Raw genomic sequence first — 19,616 nt, 5'->3', positions numbered from 1 at the left:
TGCCACCCAGAACTGAAGGCTGGCAGTGGAATAAATCTTCCTCCCCAAAAGGTCCAGTCTCTTGGCCTCTTTATTTTTGGGGGTCGAACTAGGGTGCCCGTTTGTCCTTCTCTTTGGCCGCAGAGAGGACCAGTGAGCCTGGAGTTTACAAGTACTTGAACCCTTTGGCTGGGAGGTGGGAGGCATGGACGATGGGGTTTGCCAGAGGGCCTTTAAGACCCCCATCATGCATCATGGGCAGGAGTAGATGCCGAGAGCGCCTGTTCAGCCATCTCCTCCACCTCCAGGCCCATCACTTCTCAGCCACCCATCGCAGCAGGGCCTGGTGCTCTTTGAGGCTGGCACTAGAGGGCCCCACCACCACCTCGTCCAGGGATGAGGATGAGGACTGGACCACTGGGCAAGGCCCCGGGGCACCATCCTCCACAGGGAAGGGGGTTTTGGGGTGGGCACTCGCTCTTCTACCCTGACCTCCAAGTACACTTCGCGCACCGAGCCCCATGTTGCCGGTGCCATCAGCTGTTGCTCTGATGCGGCAGCCAACGAATGGTGCAAAGGGGTCATCGGCATCACTTCCTCTCCACCCCCTCAGCTGTAAGGGGAATGAGGCAGGAGTCTGCCACAAAGTATTTGTAGTGGCTTGAATCCTTTTAATGAGTGGCAATGCCACTCTGGATGGCTCTTCAGGGGTTAATGTGTCCACCATGGGGTCCTCAGACTCGACCACCTCCTCAGCCTGTAGCCCCATATTATGGTCAACCCTGCGCAACAGTTCCTGGTATGGTCTATTATCAACGGGGGGGTGGCCCAGTGGATGAAGACTCCGCCATCGCCTGATCCGGCGAGGACAATGACAAAGTCCTAGGCGGTACCAGGCCCTCCTGTCCCTCTGGACGCGTTCTGCTTGGTGCCGTGCTGTTCAGCGCTGACAGTGACCTTGGTGCCAGTGGTGGAGCCAGGACCGGACAGGGCTCTGCACCGTGGAAAGAAGCTGTCTCGGTGCCTTGAGGCGGGGGGGGGGGGGGGGTGCCAAGGTGGTAAAGGGGTGTGTCCTTCTGAAATTACAGTCCCTGGAGTAAAGTGCCCTGGGCCTGGTGGTATGACCATGGGGTCCAGAAAAGCCATTGCGTAGGCCCCTGCCACGGCACCATCCCCACCTCCTGCCTGTAGCGGAACCGCTCTGATCAGTGACGACTGCACCTAGAATAGTAGGAATCTGCCTCCGAATCCAAAGATGAGGAACCTGAGCATGTAGACCACGGCAGTGCCAAGCGGAGAAGGCGAGTGGTGCCTCATCATTGCAGGCTTGCCACTAGATGGCGCCGGGTCTGTCTTGGCTGGTGGGGGACTGCGGAGCCGTCATGGCAATCAAGCCCCTGGCCGCCTCAAATGTGTCCGGGGTGGAAGGGAGCACACTCTAGCAGGAGAATCCAACAGCATTCGACTCGCCGGACCCCTTTGCAGGCCCGATGTCAATAGTGCTGACTCCTGTGAGACCGGCGGCAGATGCCCCTGCACGGGACGCACACCAGTGGCACTGTTAGACCCAGCTGCTCTCACCGTGGGCGAGCGCCCTCTATCCGTCTTCTTGTGCCACTTATGCGGCACCGGTGAGCAAGAGTGGTGCTGTGTTGCCTCCGCAGGCTTTGGGGCTGGGGACTGATGGTGCTGAGGGTCTCTATGCCTAGAGTCCTTCCTTGGTGCTGTTTCTCTAACGGATGCCGGAGTGCTCCACACAGAGGTGCTCGGTGCAGAGTCCTGCTGGCCCGGAGCCAGCTGGGGATGGAGGGCTGCCTCCATAAGGAGTTGTTTGAGCCTGAAGTACCTTTCCTTCTTTGTTCTCGGGCGGAACCCTTTGGAGATCTTGCAGTGATCTGGTCTGATGTGCCTCCCCCAGACACTTAGGGCAGCAGTAGTGGCATGGCTGTGGCAGGTACCGCACAGCTTAAACCCTTGGGATCGAGGCATGCCCCCCACTTCTATTTAACTAACTACTAAGACTAACACTAACTAATGAACTATTTACAGGATAATCAAAAGTCCGATCACTAGGGAACATACTGGCCAAGGCAAGAGAGACATGCAGCTCTTACGACTGTCAATGGCAGTAAGAAGGAACTGAAGAGGCGGTGGGTCGGCAAGGACCTATATACACCACCATGAAGGCTCGATTCCAGGGGTCTCCACACCCAACCAGACAGGTATCACTAGGGGAAAAACCTTTCAACGACTGTGCACGCAGTGCATGCACACCTACTTGGAATCAACATGAACAAGCACTCGAAGAACAGGGAAGATAGGATGGCAGCAGGGGAGTACAGAACAGAAAAGAAAAAACCTCCACTCTGCCAAACCCCTCCAACCTCTCACACCAGTACTCCCTAACTCACCCTTAAAAACCCCAGCTAGTTCTCAGGAGTTTTTTACCTGGAAACTAGCCAGTTAAAAGGGGTATGGACAAATCTGGTACTCACCGCTACGTGGACGGTTCTTCCTCAGCCGGTAACAGTCCAGACAGACTCCAAAACCACATTTGCGACAAACCCAGTGAATATTGAAGAGGGTTGTCTCACATACATCGCACATCTCCCTCACACCACGGACAGCTCGCTTCCAGGCTACTTTCTCTACAAAGAAAAGGAGGAACATTGCAGGAATGAACGCTTGGATAATGGATTGTACAGCCCAGTGCGTAGCCCCACATGCTATCTTCAAGCACAGGACAGTCTTCACTAGAGTAGGTCTCAATGAAAAAGCTATTTGGGAGTACTGAAGGAGATCTGTGGGCAGCAAAAGCTTCAAATACAGTGCTTTAATTCCATTTCTCCCAAGTAAAATTGGAAATATCTTAGAACCATTCATTGAGACAAGACTTCCTGAGAGGGGAGTTTGGGAGAGAACAGTTTGACATCAGACAGACATCTGCAGTACTGATCTTGTGACACTTATTTCTACCATTGGAAAAGGGGAAAAAACGAAGCCTCCAAGAGCTGTAAGAAGCACAGGGGTATTTTGTGCGATTCAGAGAGTTTCAGCAAAAGATATAAGAGAACTTACACAAACTACTGTGAAACTAGAAAACCTCATATTAATTACTATCTGTAAATAAAGTGTTAAAGCCCTCTATAGATGACAAGCATAGGGTTTTAGTAATTTAGTAATCCTACACCTACCAGCTTCCTGGGTTTTCAGATGCTGACAGATCTGTAGGAAAAATTCCCTCCAATTGGCTCCTTTTCCTCCTTTTCCCTATGGCCATCCTCTGCATACCCATGTCATGGGTTAAACCCCCTATATCACCACAGGAATGGGGCTGCTTCTTGCGCTGGCAGAGCTAGATCACAGAATCATAGGATCTAGCATAGCTCAGTCTGTCAGCCAAGCCAGGCCCTGCTGGGTGGGGGAAGTGGCATGTCCCTTCCCCTGAAGATCCTGGTGCTCTTCTGGGCTGGGGGCTGCACAATGGGGCCACCCCCTAAAGATAGCAGGATGGGAGGATACAGGCCTTCACTTGGGGGGTGGGAGAGGGGAGGAGAGCCACGAGACAGCAACACATTTGTTTCAGGTTTCAGTGGGTGGTTTGTTTGTTTTTTGGAGTGGGGGTGGGGGGAAGGAGGGAACGGCACTGGCCAACGGTGGGTGGGGTGAGGGTGTTCCAGGAACCTTATCCACTGACTGGGACCTCACTGGTTAGGCAACAATTTCTCTCATGGGACAAGAGGCAGCAGTATTTTCACTCTCTTCACTGTCGCTAGTGAAAGCGGAGGCAGGAAGATCCAGAGAAGGGTGGGGAGTTGATCTGAGAGAGTCAGCTAGGTATTAACAAAATGAGTACTTCACCAGTACTTCAGTCTTTTGTTTATGTGGCTGGAAGTCAAGAGTTCTACCTGCTGCACATGTTGAAGGATAAAGTTGTCTATCAGCATGTGTAGCATCTCCGATTTGCTGCCCTTCCCTTTCAGGTAGGGGAAAGGCAGCCAATTGGTGGAGATTTCTCCACAGACTAGAGGTGTCTATGAGGAAAAGCCATAGAATTAGCATGTCTGGGGGTGTGCGCGCATACGGAACCAGTGGATGGGTGACTAAAGAATGAACTGTATCTGGGGAGTACATACAATAGGCATATGAGGCGGACATGGGTGTAAAACTGCTAATATGAATCAAAATTCATGAGCATTTATCTGAATTAATGTAAATATAAACTAAAACCTGTAGGATTACAGTTTGTAAATGTTGGTAGGTGTGTCAAATAACTTTGTTCCAATTTTGAAAAAAAAGGCAAACTATTTAAATCTAGGTAACATTTACAACATCCATGCTAAAAATTATGTAAGAAAGTTACAAAGTAAGAGAAAACCCACTGGTTCTAACTCTTAAACAGAGAATATATTTAATTACAAAAATACTGTTTCCCTTTTTCACAAACTCAATTTCTTGAAATATTTTCTTTAACAGGAAGGCTCTCTGTTTATAGTTTCTGCCAAAAGGTAAAGCTGATTTTGTAAGTGTGAAGAAAATTTTGAACCATTTGAGTTAAGGAAAGTTACACTTTCTTCCTTAGGTTTCAGAGTGGTAGCCATGTTAGTCTGTATTAGCAAAAGAACGAGGAGTACTTGTGGCACAAATTGTGGCACAAATTGTGACTAAAATTTATCTGGGTATAAACTTTTGTGGGCTAAAACCCACTTCATCGGATGCATGCAGTGGAAAAAATATATATATATATATATATATATATATATATATATATATATATATATACACACACACACACACACACACACACATATATATATACATACACATACACACACACAGAACATGAAAAAACGGGTGTTGCCATACCAGCTATAATGAGACTAATCAATTAAGGTGGGCTATTATCAGCAGGAGGAAAAAAAACTTTTGTAGTGATAATCAGGATGGCCCATTTCCAACAGTTGACCAGAAGGTGTGAGTAACAGTAGGGGAAAAAATTAGCATGGGGAAATAGTTTTACTTTGTGTAATGACTCATCCACTCACAGTCTTTATTCAAGCCTAAATTAATGGTGTCCAGTTTGCAAATTAATTCTAATTCAGCAGTTTCTCATTGGAGTCTGTTTTTGACTATTTTTGTTGGAGTATTGTGACTTTTAGGTCTGTAACTGAGTGACCAGGGAGGTTGAAGTGTTCTCCGACTGGTTTTTGAATGTTATAATTCTTAACGTCTGATTTATGTCCATTTATTCTTTTGCGTAGAGACTGTCCGGTTTGGCCAATGTACATGGCAGAGGGGCACTGCTGGCACATATCACATTGGTAGACGTGCAGGTGAACGAGCCTCTGATGGTGTGGCTGATGTGATTAGGTCCTATGATGGTGTCCCTTGAATAGATATGTGACAGAGTTGGCAACGGGCTTTGTTGCAATGATAGGTTCCTGGGTTAGTGTTTTTGTTGTGTGGTATGTGATTGCTGGTGAGTATTTGCTTCAGGTTGGGGGGCTGTCTGTAAGCGAGGACTGGCCCGTCTCCCAAGATCTGTGAGAGAGAGGGATCATCCTTCATTTTTATGGCTGACGTAGAACAACGCTTCCTCAGCTCTTGTCCCCTAATGCCCCTACTCTACTTGCGCTACATTGATGACATCATCATCTGGACCCATAATCAGCTCAGCTTTTTCTTGGGGCATTAGAGGAGGCAAGATGGGGTGAGATGAGGGTTGTACTATGTTAGGGTGGTGCAAAGGAGTGAATTTTGGTTGTACAGGCAGTTAGCAGTGGATTCAAGAAGTTCAGCCATTAAGAAATCACAATAAATAGTATATGCATCCATGATCAGTGGCCCAAAGCCTTACTCGATCCCAAAGTAGAGCTGCCTATGTGAACAGTAGATTACATTCATTTCCATTTTCTCAGGGTCTTGGGTCAGGGCAGTTGATGAAGGAAAATAATTTTTGCATTTCCTTATTTAATATAGAATTAACAGTTTCTGGCAACGTATTTGTTCTTTCACACGACAAACTGCTCTGACGGAAGAGGGAACTCCCTGAAGATGGTCTCAGTTTCTCTCACACTCTAGAGGAAGAAACACAACCTCCTCTTTGGAAGAAGGAAAGTAGAAGTGTTACAACAAGGATCAAAATTTATTCCTTCAGTCTACGGCTGTCAATTAATTGCAGATAACTCACGCGATTAACTAAAAAAAATTAATCAGGTTTAAAAAAATTAATCGCGATTAATTGGTTTTAATTGCACTGTTAAAACAATAGATAATCAAAAATATTTAATTTCAATTGGTAATTTTCTACATTTTCATGTATATTGTATTCTGTGTTGTAATTGAAATAAAAGTATATATTTATTACAAATTTGCACTGTAAAAATGATAAAAGAAATTGTATGAGGAATTGAAAAATACTATTACTGTAGTGCAATCTCTGTCGTGAATGTGCAACTTAAAATGTAGGGGTTTTTTTGTTGTGGGTTTTTTTTTTTTTTTTTTTTAAACACATAATTGCACCCAAAAACAAAACAATGTCAAACTTCAGAGCCTACAAGTCCACTCAGTCCTACTTCGTTTTCAGCCAATCGCTAAGACAAACAAGTTTGTTTACATTTACAGGAGATAATGCTGCCTTTTTCTTATTTGCAATGTCACCAGAAAGTGAGAACAGGCATTTGCATGGCACTTTTGTAGCCGGCATTGCAAGGTATTTACGTGCCAGATATGCTAAACATTCTTATGGACCTTCATGCTTCGGCCACCATTCCAGAAGACATGCTTCCATGCTGATTGCGCTTGTTAAAAAAAAAATGCATTAATTAAATTCGTGACTGCACTCCTTGAGGGAGAATTGTATGCCCCCTGGTGTTTTACCTGTATTCTGCCATATATTTCATATTACAGCAGTCTCGGATGGTGACCCAGCACGTTTGGTTTTAAGATCACTTTCACGGCAGATTTCACAAAACGCAAACAAGGTACCAATGTGAAATTTCTAAAGATAGCTCAGCACTCGACCCGAGGTTTAAGAATCTGAAGTGCCTTCCAAAATCTGAAAGGGATGAAGTGTGGAGCATACTTTCAGAAGTCTTAAAAGAGCAATCCTCCGATGTGGAAATTACAGAACCTGAACCACCAAAAAAGAAAATGAACCTTCTGCTGGCGGCATCTGACTCAGATAATGAAAATGAACATGCATTGGTCCTCACTGCTTTGGACTGTTATCAAGCAGAACCTGTCACAGCAGAACGCATGTCCCCTGGAATGGTGGTTGAAGCATGAAGGGACATATGAATCTTTAGCACATCTGGCACGTAAATAGCTTGTGATGCCGGCAACAACAGTGCCATGAGAACGCCTGTTCTCACTTTCAGGTGACATTGTAAACAAGAAGCGGTCATTATCTCCTGCAAATGTAAACAAACTTGTTTGTCTGAGCGACTGGCTGAACAAGAAGTATGACTGAGTGGACTTGCAGGCTCTAAAATTTTACATTGTTTTATTTTTGAATGCAGCTTTTTGTACATAATTCTACAGTTGTAAGTTCAACTTTCATGATAAAGAGATTGCACTACAGTACTTATATTAGGTGAATTGAAAAATACTATTTGTTTTTTTACAGTGCAAATACTTGTAATCAAAAATAAATATGAAGTGAGCACTGTACACATTGTATTCTGTTTTGTAATTGAAATCAATATATTTGAAAATGTAGAAAACATCCAAAAATATTTAAATAAATTGTATTCTTTTATTGTTTAATCGCGTTTATTTTTTTTTAAATCGCTTGATAGCCCTACTTCAGTCCCATTCCACTGTACTGTACAGACATTACAAAAAGGAGTAAAACCAACAGCTTACGGTGTGGCTCCACCATCATCATTGCCTCCTTCTCAGACATAACAAGTTGGCAGAACTGGTCCCCAACATTGGCCAGGATATATTTAGAGGTCTCCAGGTCAATACCCTCTGCAGGGGAAGATGACGGAATCCACAGGCTCATGGCATCAGGATCACTCTGCTGGGGATTTAAGAATCCTTCCACTCGTAGGATACCTTTCCGAGTAAATATCAGTCTGAAACAAAACAGTATAAGCTAGTCAACAAGGAGCACAATGGTTGCTATCTACCTTCTGCAGCCATCCACGTCACACCATGCACCCAGAAAGGAGAAGAAAGGTTTCCTCTACATCTATACTCTTCAACCAGTACAATTCATATCTATATCCGGAAAGGCATAGCAGGTTATGTGAAGGCAATGGCAGTAGACAGCTAATAGGAAACGGATCCATCCCTTACAAGCAAGTGGTGATGGGGAGCTCTACATAAGGAAAATGATTCAGGGTTGGGAAATAACAGTACTGAAAAGTGTCAAGGGACCATGGTGATAAGAGTCATCTGGAGTTATCTGGTCTGGTAGGTGACAGTATCTAAAGTCCTGTGCACTGTTCTCCATTCTGACTCTTAGCACAAGTCATTTCCTAGATTCTGAAAAAATGCTATAGGGGAACAGGGGGAAAATAAATAAATAAATAAATAAATCGGGAATTGGGAATAGGATACAGAGCCTCTCTCTACTAACTCAAAGTCAGCCTACAATGTTAGGCCCAGATTTTTAAAGGTATTTAGGTGTTGCTGCACTCAGCGTTACAATGCCTAACTGATTTAGAAGCCTAAATCATTTTCTAACAGGATTTAGACATTATCAATAGGATTTCAGCTCCTAAATGCCTAAATCCCTTTAAAAAAATGAGACTACAGCATTGCAACGCTGACTGCAGCTATGCCTAAATACCTTTAAAGACGTGGTCCCCAGGGACAAAGTTGATGTAACTTGACAACTGTTTCAACGGCTGACATGTTAGAACTAATCTCAGCCTGGCTTATACTGGACATGCAAAATACCCACCATGCATGCCACCAGTCTCAGCAGAAACCAATGCCAGTTGTCAGAGGAAGAACTACTCTTCAGTCACAGAGGAAGCCCCCCAGATCAAAGTTGACGTACATCTGGTGGGGGCATCACAACATATCAAGGAAGCTTGCACTTCTGCTGTACTCTCTATTCTAAGAGGAGACCTTATTTCAAACTTCTCACCCCAGTACTAATTTAGCTTTAAAACCAATGAAGGGAGAGACAGAGCACTGCCTCTCCCGCAACCATCCCCCCGACAAAAAACAAAACAAAACAAAATAAAATGGTTACTAACCTTCTGTAACTGTTTTTCTTAGAGATTGTGATTCTATCGTAGGACTGGAAAGAACCTTGAGAGGTCTAGTCCAGTCCCCTGCACTCATGGCAGGAATAAGTACCATCTAGACTATCTCTGACAGATGTTTGTCTAACCTGCTCTTAAAAATCTCTAATGATGGAGATTCACCAACTTCCCTAGGCACTTTTATTCCAGTGCTTAACCACCCTGATAGGAAGTTTTTCCTAATGTCCAACCTAAACCATCCTTGCTGCAATATAAGTCCGTTGCTTCTTTTCCTATCCTCAGACGTTAAAGAGAACAATTTTCCTCTCTCCTTCTTGTAACAACCTTTTATGTACTTATGTACTTTTATGTATGTTATCATGTCCCCTCTCAGTCTTCTCTTCTCCAGACTAAACAAACCCATTTTTTTCCAATCTTCCCTCATAGGTCATGTTTTCTTCACATTTAATAATTTTTGTTGCTCTTCTCTGGACTTTCTCTAATTTGTCCACATCTTTCCTGAAATGTGGCACCCAGAACTGGACACAATACTCCAATTGAGGCCTTATCAGCATGTAGTAGAGCAAAATTACTTGTCGTGTCTTGCTTACAAAACTCATGCTAATACATCCCAGAATGATGTTTGCTTTTTTTTTTTTTTTTTTTTTTTTTTTTGCAGCAGTGTTACACTGTTGGCTCATATTTAGCTTGTGATCCAGGATGACTAAAACATAGCCTTAGTCATGGATATTTTTAGTAAAAAGAAAGTCATGGACAAGCCACAGGCAGTAAACAAAAATTCTCTGCCTGTAACCTGTCCATGACTTGTACTACATACCCCTGACTAAATGGGGGGGCGCGGGGGAGGGGCAGACCAGGGGTGCCACGGATGCTCGGGGGGGGAGGGGTCAACGGCCCTGGACTTCTGCTGGTGCTGGGGGGGTGGAGAGTGTTGGCGGGGCTGGCAGGCTCCCTACCTGGCTCCGCACCTCCCCGGAAGTGGGAACATCCCCCTCCCTCAGCTCCTCGGCGGAGGCATGGCCAAGCAGCTCTGCACGCTGCCTCCACCCTGAGCACCAGTTCCGCAGCTCCCATTGGCCGGGAACCAGAGCTGCCTGGCCACACCTCTGCCTAGGAGGTGAGGGATGTCGCCCACTGAGAACATGACTTTGGATATCAGATCCGACAGTCTGGAATTGGGTCTGCGGAAGGAAAGCTCTGGCTTAGGTTGAGTCGAGCACTGCCCCAGTAAACACTGTTCTCTGAACTGGAACAAAGAGTTGACTTTTGCTCATTTATCAATAGGCCCAGCGCTCGGAAGGTGACCAAATGGGAGAGCAGTGAATTGGTAGTGGCACTGGTTTACAATAAACCTGAGAAATCTTCTGTGGCCACGGAAGACACAAATGTGAAAGTAGGCATCCTTTAAATCGAGGGAGGCGTACCAGTACCCTGGATCCAGGGAAGGAATGATGGAGGCCCGGGAGACCATGCAGAACCTCAGTTTCTTGAGATATCTATTGAGGTGCCACAAGTCCAAAATGGGCCAAAGCTCCCCTTGGCCTTTGGGATCAGGAAATATTGGGAGTAAAACCCCTTCCTCTCAAGTCTTGAGGAACCTTCTCCATGGCCCCGATCCACAGGAGGGATTGCACCTCCTGGGCAAGGAGTTGCTCATGAGAAGGGTCCCTGAAGAGGGACAGGGATGGAGGGTGGGGTGGATGGCAGTCAGCTGCAGCTGAGCGGAGAACAGCAGAGAGGCTAACAGAGGGAGTTTGACTGGGAGTTCGCCTGGGGAGAGCCCACTGAGGCTTTCAACTTGCAGGCTCCGAGTAGTTGTTGCAACAGCTGAAGAAGCTCTTAGAGGGAAGATAAAATGGATGGTGAGTGATCAGCTGTCGTGACCTGCACAGGATGTGCCATGTTTGTCTCTCGTCCACAGGACAGAAGCGACTTTGTCTGTACAAAGTGCAAGCTGGTCTCCATGTTGGAAGAGAAGGTTCAAGGTCTGGAGAAACAAGTATCAACCCTGCGTTGCATAAGAGAAAATGAAGATTTCCTGGACAGACGTCAGGATATGTTTCTACGGGCACAACATTCTGAAGAATTGGAGCAGGCTGCGCAGCGGGGACAGAAGGACGGTGAAGAAATTTGGCAGCATGTGACCTCCAGAAGAAGAAAAAGGAGGGTAGTGGTGGTCGGGAACTCCCTCCTCAGGGGGACTGAGTCATCTATCTGCCGTCCTGACCGGGAAAACCGAGAAGTCTGCTGCTTGCCAGGAGCTAGGATTCACGATGTGACGGAGAGATTGCTGAGACTCATCAAGCCCTCAGATCGCTACCCCTTCCTGCTTATCATAGAATCATAGAATATCAGGGTTGGAAGGGACCTCAGGAGGTCATCTAGTCCAACCCCCTGCTCAAAGTAGGACCAATTCCCAACTAAATCATCCCAGCCAGGGCTGTGTCAAGCCGGGCCTTAAAAACCTCCAAGGAAGGAGATTCCACCACCTCCCTAGGTAACGCATTCCAGTGCTTCACCACCCTCCTAGTGAAATAGTGTTTCCTAATATCCAACCTAGACCTCCCACACTGCAACTTGAGACCATTACTCCTTGTTCGGTCATCTGCCACCGCTGAGAACAGCCGAGCTCCATCCTCTTTGGAACCCCCCTTCAGGTAGTTGAAAGCAGCTATCAAATCCCCCCTCATTCTTCTCTTCTGCAGACTAAAGAATCCCAGTTCCCTCAGCCTCTCCTCATAAGTCATGTGCTCCAGCCCCCTAATCATTTTTGTTGCCCTCCGCTGGACTCTTTCCAATTTTCCCATATCCTTCTTGTAGTGTGGGGCCCAAAACTGGACACAGTACTCCAGATGAGGCCTCAACAATGTCGAATAAAGGGGAATGATCACGTCTCTCGATCCGCTGGCAATGCCCCTACTTATACAGCCCAAAATGCCGTTAGCCTTCTTGGCAACAAGAGCACACTGTTGACTCATATCCAGCTTCTCGTCCACTGTGACCCCTAGGTCCTTTTCTGCAGAACTGCTGCCTAGCCATTCGGTCCCTAGTCTGTAGCAGTGCATGGGATTCTTCCGTCCTAAGTGCAGGACTCTGCACTTGTCCTTGTTGAACCTCATCAGGTTTTTTTTGGCCCAATCCTCTAATTAGTCTAGGTCCCTCTGTATCCGATCCCTACCCTCTAGTGTATCTACCACGCCTCCCGGTTTAGTGTCATCTGCAAACTTGCTGAGAGTGCAGTCCACACCATCCTCCAGATAATTAATAAAGACATTAAACAAAACCGGCCCCAGGACCAATCCCTGGGGCACTCCGCTCGAAACCGGCTGCCAACTAGACATGGAGCCATTGATCACTACCCGTTGAGCCCGACGATCTAGCCAGCTTTCTATCCACCTTACAGTCCATTCATCCAGCCCATACTTCTTTAACTTGGCGGCAAGAATACTGTGGGAGACCGTATCAAAAGCTTTGCTAAAGTCAAGGAATAACACATCCACTGCTTTCCCCTCATCCACAGAGCCAGTTATCTCATCATAGAAGGCAATTAGGTTAGTCAGGCACGACTTCCCCTTGGTGAATCCATGCTGACTGTTCCTGATCCCTTTCCTCTCCTCTAAGTGTTTCAGAATTGATTCCTTGAGGACCTGCTCCATGATTTTTCCAGGGACTGAGGTGAGGCTGACTGGCCTGTAGTTCCCCGGATCCTCCTTCTTCCCTTTTTTAAAGATGGGCACTACATTAGCCTTTTTCCAGTCATTCTGGACCTCCCCCGATCGCCATGAGTTTTCAAAAATAATGGCTAATGGCTCTGCAATCTCATCCGCCAACTCCTTTAGCACCCTCGGATGCAGCGCATCCGGCCCCATGGACTTGTGCACATCCAGTTTTTCTATATAGTCCCGAACCACTTCTTTCTCCACAGAGGGCTGGCCACCTTCTCCCCATACTGTGCTGCCCACTGCAGCAGTCTGGAAGCTGACCTTGTTCATGAAGACAGAGGCAAAAAAATCATTGAGTACATTAGCTTTTTCCACATCCTCGGTCACTAGGTTGCCTCCCTCATTCAGTAAGGGACCCACACTTGCCTTGACTTTCTTCTGGTTGCTAACATACCTGAAGAAACCCTTCTTGTTACTCTTAACATCTCTTGCTAGCTGCAACTCCAAGTGTGATTTGGCCTTCCTGATTTCACTCCTGCATGCCTGAGCAATATTTTTATACTCCTCCCTGGTCCAATCTTCCACTTCTTGTAAGCTTCTTTTTTGTGTTTAAGATCAGCAAGGATTTCCCTGTTTAGCCAAGCTGGTCGCCTGCCATATTTACTATTCTTTCTACACATCGGGATGGTTTGTTCCTGCAACCGCAATAAGGATTCTTTAAAATACAGCCAGCTCTCCTGGACGCCTTTTTTGCCCTTCATGTTATTCTCCCAGGGGATCCTGCCCATCTGTTCCCTGAGGGAGTCAAAGTCTGCTTTTCTGAAGTCCAGGGTCCGTATTCTGCTGCTCTCCTTTCTTCCTTGTGTCAGGATCCTGAACTCGACTATCTCATGGTCACTGCCTCCCAGGTTCCCATCCACTTTTGCTTCCCCTACTAATTCTTCCCTGTTTGTGAGCAGCAGGTCAAGAAGCTCTGCCCCTAGTTGGTTCCTCCAGCACTTGCACCAGGAAATTGTCCCCTACACTTTCCAAAAACTTCCTGGATTGTCTGTGCACCGCTGTATTGCTCTCCCAGCAGATATCAGGGTGATTAAAGTCTCCCATGAGAACCAGAGCCTGCGATCTAGCAACTTCTGTTAGTTGCCGGAAGAAAGCCTCGTCCACCTCATCCCCCTGGTCTGGTGGTCTATAGCAGACTCCGACCACGACATCACCCTTGTTGCTCACACTTCTCAACTTTATCCAGAGACACTCAGGTTTTTCTGCAGTTTCATACCAGAGCTCTGAGCAGTCATACTCCTCTCTTACATACAACGCAACTCCCCCACCTTTTCTGCCCTGCCTGTCCTTCCTGAACAGTTTATATCCATCCATGACAGTACTCCAGTCATGTGATTTATCCCACCAGGTCTCTGTTATTCCAATCATATCATAATTCCTTGACTGTGCCAGGACTTCCAGTTCTCCCTGCTTGTTTCCCAGGCTTCTTGCCTTTGTGTAAAGGCACTTAAGATAACTCGCTGATCGTCCTGCTTTCTCAGTATGAGGCAGGAGTCCTCCCCTCTTGCGCTCTCCTGTTTGTGCTTCCTCCTGGCATCCCACTTCCCCACTTACCTCAGGGGTTTGGTCTCCTTCCCCCAGTGAACCTAGTTTAAAGCTGTCCTCACTAGGTTAGCCAGCCTGCTTGCGAAGATACTCTTCCCTCTCTTCGTTAGGTGGAGCCCGTCTTTGCCTAGAACTCCTTCTTGGAACACCATCCCATGGTCGAAGAATCTTCTCCACGTGGGCACCAATGATACTGCCAAGAATGACTTTGAGCGGATCACTGCAGACTATGTGGCTCTGGGAAGAAGGATAAAGGAATTTGAGGCGCAAATGGTGTTCTCATCCATCCTCCCTGTGGAAGGAAAAGGCCCAGGTAGAGACCATCGAATCATGGAAGTCAATGAATGGCTACGCAGGTGGTGTCGGAGAGAAGGCTTTGGATTCTTTGACCATGGGATGGTGGAAAGTGATCAGGAACAGTCAGCATGGATTCACCAAGGGCAAGTCATGCCTGACTAAGCTAATTGCCTTCTATGATGAGATAACTGGCTCTGTGGATGAGGGGAAAGCAGTGGACATATTATTCCTTGGCTTTAGCAAAGCTTTTGATACGGTCTCCCACAGTATTCTTGCCGGCAAGAAAGTAGCATGGGCTGGATGAATGGACTATAAGGTGGATAGAAAGCTGGCTAGATCGTCGGGCGCAACAGGTAGTGATCAATGGCTCCATGTCTAATTGGCAGCCGGTATCAAGTGGAGTGCCCCAAGGGGCGTTCCTGGGGCCGGTTTTGTTCAAAATCTTCATTAATGATCTGGAGGATGGCATGGACTGCACCCTCAGCAAGTTTGCAGATGACACTAAACTGAAAGGAGTGCTAGATATGCTAGAGGGTAGGGATAGGATACAGAGGGACCTAGACAAATTAAAGGATTGGGACAAAAGAAATCTGATAAAGGTTCAACAAGAGTTCTGTACTTAGGATGGAAGAATCCCATGCACTGCTACAGACTAAGGACCGAATGGCTAGGCAGCAGTTCTGCAGAGAAGGACCTAGGGGTTACAGTGGACGAGAAGCTGGATATGAGTTGACAGTGTGCCCTTATTGCCAAGAAGGCTAACGGCATTTTGGGCTGTATAAGTAGGGGCATTGCCAGCGGATCGAGAGACGTGATCATTCCCCTCTATTCGGCAGTGGTGAGGCCTCATCTGGAGTACTGTGTCCAGTTTTGGGCCCCACACTACAAGGAGGATGTGGAAAAATTGGAAAGAGTCCAGCGGAGGGCAACAAAAATGATTAGGGGGCTGGAGCACATGACTTATGAGGAGAGGCTGAGGGAACTGGGATTGTTTAGTCTGCAGAAGAGAAGAATGAGGGGGAATTTGATAGCTACTTTCAGCTACCTGAAAGGGGGTTCTAAAGAGGATGGATCTAGACTGTTCTCAGTGGTACCAGATGATAGAACAAGGAGTAATGGTCTCAAGTTGCAGTGGGGGAGGTTTAGGTTGGATACTAGGAAAAACTTTTTCACTAGGAGGGTGGTGAAGCACTGGAATGGGTTACCTAGGGAGGTGGTAGAATCGCCATCCTTAGAGGTTTTTTAAGGTCAGGCTTGAAAAAGCCCTGGCTGGGATGATTTAGTTGAGGATTGGTCCTGATTTGAGCAGGGGGTTGGACTAGATGATCTCCTGAGGTCCCTGCCAACCCTGATATTCTATGATTCTATGTAAACTGAAAGGTATAGCTGATTGTCACTGTACTTAGCACCCAGCAGTCCGATATTATGCAGGACCACGCTGGGCTGAAGTGGGACAGAGACAGTCCAAAAATAAAGGGCAGGCAGGATCTGAAGCAGGAACTGGTATAGCACCCTCAGGCGCACCTTCAAAAGGTCTGCTTGGGCCCACTGGGGCGTACTTATGTGACCCCTGCTGGGAGGTTGAGCGAAGCTGTTGATGCTGCTTGTAACCTCTCCCTTTCTTTTTATAGGATTCCTGTCTCAGAGGTGGAGCCGAGAAACGTGGTGGCTGTTGGGGCCTGACGTGCTTCCTGGAAGCCGATGGAGTGTGGAGGCCCAGGGACCTGAGAGTGGCCCTTGAGTCCTTCAGGCCATGAAGTCTCATGTCTGTCTGCTCTGAGAATAAAGAGGAAACTTGAAAGGGGAGATCCTGGATGGACTCTTGGACCTCGTGAGGAAGTTCTGAGGACTGGAGCCAAGAGCATTGCCTCATGGTGACAGCAGAGGTGATTGTCCTGGCTGCTGCATCAGCTGCATCCAGAGCTGCCTGGAGAGATGACCCAGCCACATTCATGCCCTCCTCCAAGAGGGTAGAGAATTTCTGCCTTGAGTCCTGCAGCAGAGTGTCTTTAAACTTGTCTAAGTCGTCCCACAGATTGTAGTCGTATCTCCAGATACGCAGCTGTAGGCTACCCATTGAATAAACTTTTCTCCCAAACAGGTCCAGTTTTATTGCATCCTTTTGTTTCGGGAGTAGTGCTCATCTGGCCCTGCCTGCCCCTCTCATTGGCTGCTGACACAACCAGGGACCCTGGTGGGGGGGTGGGAGTATAGGTACTTGTACCCACTTGCTGGCACAATATTTCTTTTCTGCCCTCTTTGAGCTGGGGGGCAGAGAAGGAGTTTGCCACAGGGCCTTGACCAAACCCATTACAACCTCATTAATGAGCAAGGCCATTTTGGACAGCTGCAGCCAGAATGTCAATAAGGCTGTGTGATGATTCCTTAACCTCCAGCCCCAGGTTAGCTGCTATCCGCTTCAGAAGGTCCCGATGAGCCCTGAGGAAGTGAGCTACTCGGCCCTAAGACAGCCTCATCCGGGGAGGAGAAGGCAGCCACTTTCACCAGAGGAGGGACTCCTTCCTCAGCCTCAACGACATCCATAGGAACTACATCCTGAACATAGATACCAGGGCCGGGGTCAGGTGCCGAGCGGAAAGGAGCGATTGCCTGCCTCTTGGAAACCATAGAATATGATCAATGGGAGGGAGGACCCAGTACCGGGGGAAACACCCAAGGGTTACCATATGGCCACTGACCCGTTGGCTAGGTGCTAGCAGGGGGACTCGCGCCAAGGTCCGGTGGCGCATAGGCTGGATACCAGTGGTGGCCCTTAGGTTGAACGTAGGGCTCCCCTTCGGACTCAGAAGTCCTCCCTCGGTGACCACCGTGGAGTAGTACCTCTCTCTGCCTCCATTCAATGCCAGGGGTCCGAGGACTGGAGACGGTTGTGACAACAGTATCAGGGTCAGCTTACCCCTAGAAGGACCCAGGGTGCCCAGGAAGGAGCTCCAAGATCCATGCTCCTTCCTGCTCATGGACATTGGGGCCAGCAGCTATCCCATCAGAGTCGGGGGAATCAGGAGCAAAAGTAAGTCCATGGCCGTTGCAAAGGCCCCAGGGATCGATGGAACCATCAGACTGCTGGTGCCACGGTGGCTTCCAAGTGTCAGCGGAGGGTCCTGTACTGGACTCTATATTGTGGGTGGAGTTAACAGTGCCACCATGGGACTGGGAATGGAGGAGTTGCCTGACGCAGGTCACACTCTGCTGCCTTCCCCATGCTTGTCCTTCTTCTGCACTGTGGGTTCTCTGCTTTTTGTGCTTCTTCCTTGGCACTGGAGATTAACAGTGCTGGGCAGAGCACAGTGCCAGAGAAGCACTTCACAGTGAGGCCGAAGTGCTTGGTGTCGAATCAAAGCAGCTTGGCTCTGAGGCCGGTCCGAGAGTGGTTCCATTAGGATAGCCTTCAGTCTTATTTCTCTATTTTTTTTTTGTGGGGGGTCCAAAAGTCCTGACAAATATGGCATTTGTCCCTCACGTGAGTTTCTCTCAAGCACTTCAAGCAGCTAGAGAGTGGGTCGCTCATGGGCATAGGTTTGCCGCAGGAGGCACACGGTTTGAAGCCCTGGGACCAGGGCATGCCCGGCCCCTGGGGTGAAAAGAATCCCTCAACAATAGGGATTATCTACTTACACTAACTACAATATCTATATGCACTAAAACTGTACTTAAACTAACAAACTATGAACCAGAGTCCAAAACCACTGAAAAGAAGTCTTGCCGGGCAGTAAGAAGTAATTGAGAGGGTGCATGTCTGGCAGCCCTTATTATACTGGCGCATGAGCATGCGGCACCAGAGGGCACTAGAGCCGGCCGACGGATACCACAGAAGGAAATATCTTGGACAATGGTGTATGTGGAATGTACGTGAGCCAGTACTCAAAGATGATGATTTTCTAGTAGTATACTGTACATCGGAGTCACTGCTTTTTATTTCTCTAAAAATGAGCTGTTTATCTTTCTCCAAACCATGCAAGCACACAGTCAGGAGGGCCTGGTTAAGGAGATCGAGAGATACAACCCATTAAGGAATTGGGCAAGTGGTTGGTGTACCATGGAGAGAGAGACAGCTACTCTTAAGGCCAGTTACATATTTTCTCCAACATTAGCTTTGAACTGGCAACATTCAATTAGGATTTTTAGCCTAGCTAACAACTAACTCTGTCCCAAACTCATTAAAGAAAGATGGAAAAGAATAGTTATTTCAGTACAGGACCTTACTATCCAGCAGTGAAATTTTACTGAGATTTGGAAGCAAATTCAGTCTCCTGGGACCTGGCATGAAGCCATCCAGTTAGTGTCATATAACTGTAGCTTTTGAGTTAGCTGAAGGGGGATAACAGCAATGGCAGCTGTTTTCCTTGCAGGACAATGATAGAACTCTAGCCAGGTGACAGTTTTTCAGAATGGTCAAAACCTTCATTAGGATACCCAGGCAAGTTAAAAAGTCCAAGAACAAAATACTTAGCACGTCACAAGTTTGAAGTGCTGCAAAAACATTACATATGAAGCAGAGAGATTCAGCACCTCCGAAAATGGAAGAAGCGACAGGCCACAGTTGAGTCATCCTGCTCCTGCTCCTTAAACTTGCGGTACCGCTCCAGACGACACTCCCGACACTTGTGCAGATGAGGGGCTACATTGATGCAAGATCCATCCTGCAGGAAAGGCTCTCCTGACTGCTTCAGCTTCCTCACCTTACTCATGTCTTTCAGCACAGACTGGCCAACTGTATGAAAGGGGAAAAATGAGACCCCATCAGTCAAACTACAACAGCAATGAACAACTCCAAGAAGCATATTTTCCAAGATCCTCTCTGAAAAATGCATTCCTTCCAGAGTAATGA

The 19,616-nt window shown here is 47.3% G+C and overlaps 1 protein-coding gene across 1 annotated transcript in view; it reads right to left on the bottom strand.

The window, feature by feature from the left end:
* KDM3B (lysine demethylase 3B) overlaps positions 1-19,616 on the bottom strand; it is a 120,497-nt gene that overhangs the window by 44,483 nt on the left and 56,398 nt on the right. The window contains exons 9-11 of the mRNA XM_065409234.1: positions 19,298-19,499; positions 7,846-8,060; positions 2,475-2,627 (exon numbers count right to left, since the gene is read on the bottom strand). Of these exons, the coding sequence (XP_065265306.1) occupies positions 2,475-2,627; positions 7,846-8,060; positions 19,298-19,499 (570 nt within the window). The remainder of the gene's footprint in view (positions 1-2,474; positions 2,628-7,845; positions 8,061-19,297; positions 19,500-19,616) is intronic.

The sequence above is a fragment of the Emys orbicularis genome, chromosome 8 (assembly GCF_028017835.1).
Source record: "Emys orbicularis isolate rEmyOrb1 chromosome 8, rEmyOrb1.hap1, whole genome shotgun sequence".
NCBI lineage: Eukaryota > Metazoa > Chordata > Testudines > Emydidae > Emys > Emys orbicularis.
Note: the sequence above shows the minus strand (reverse complement) of the source record. Positions and strands in the feature narration are given on the sequence as shown.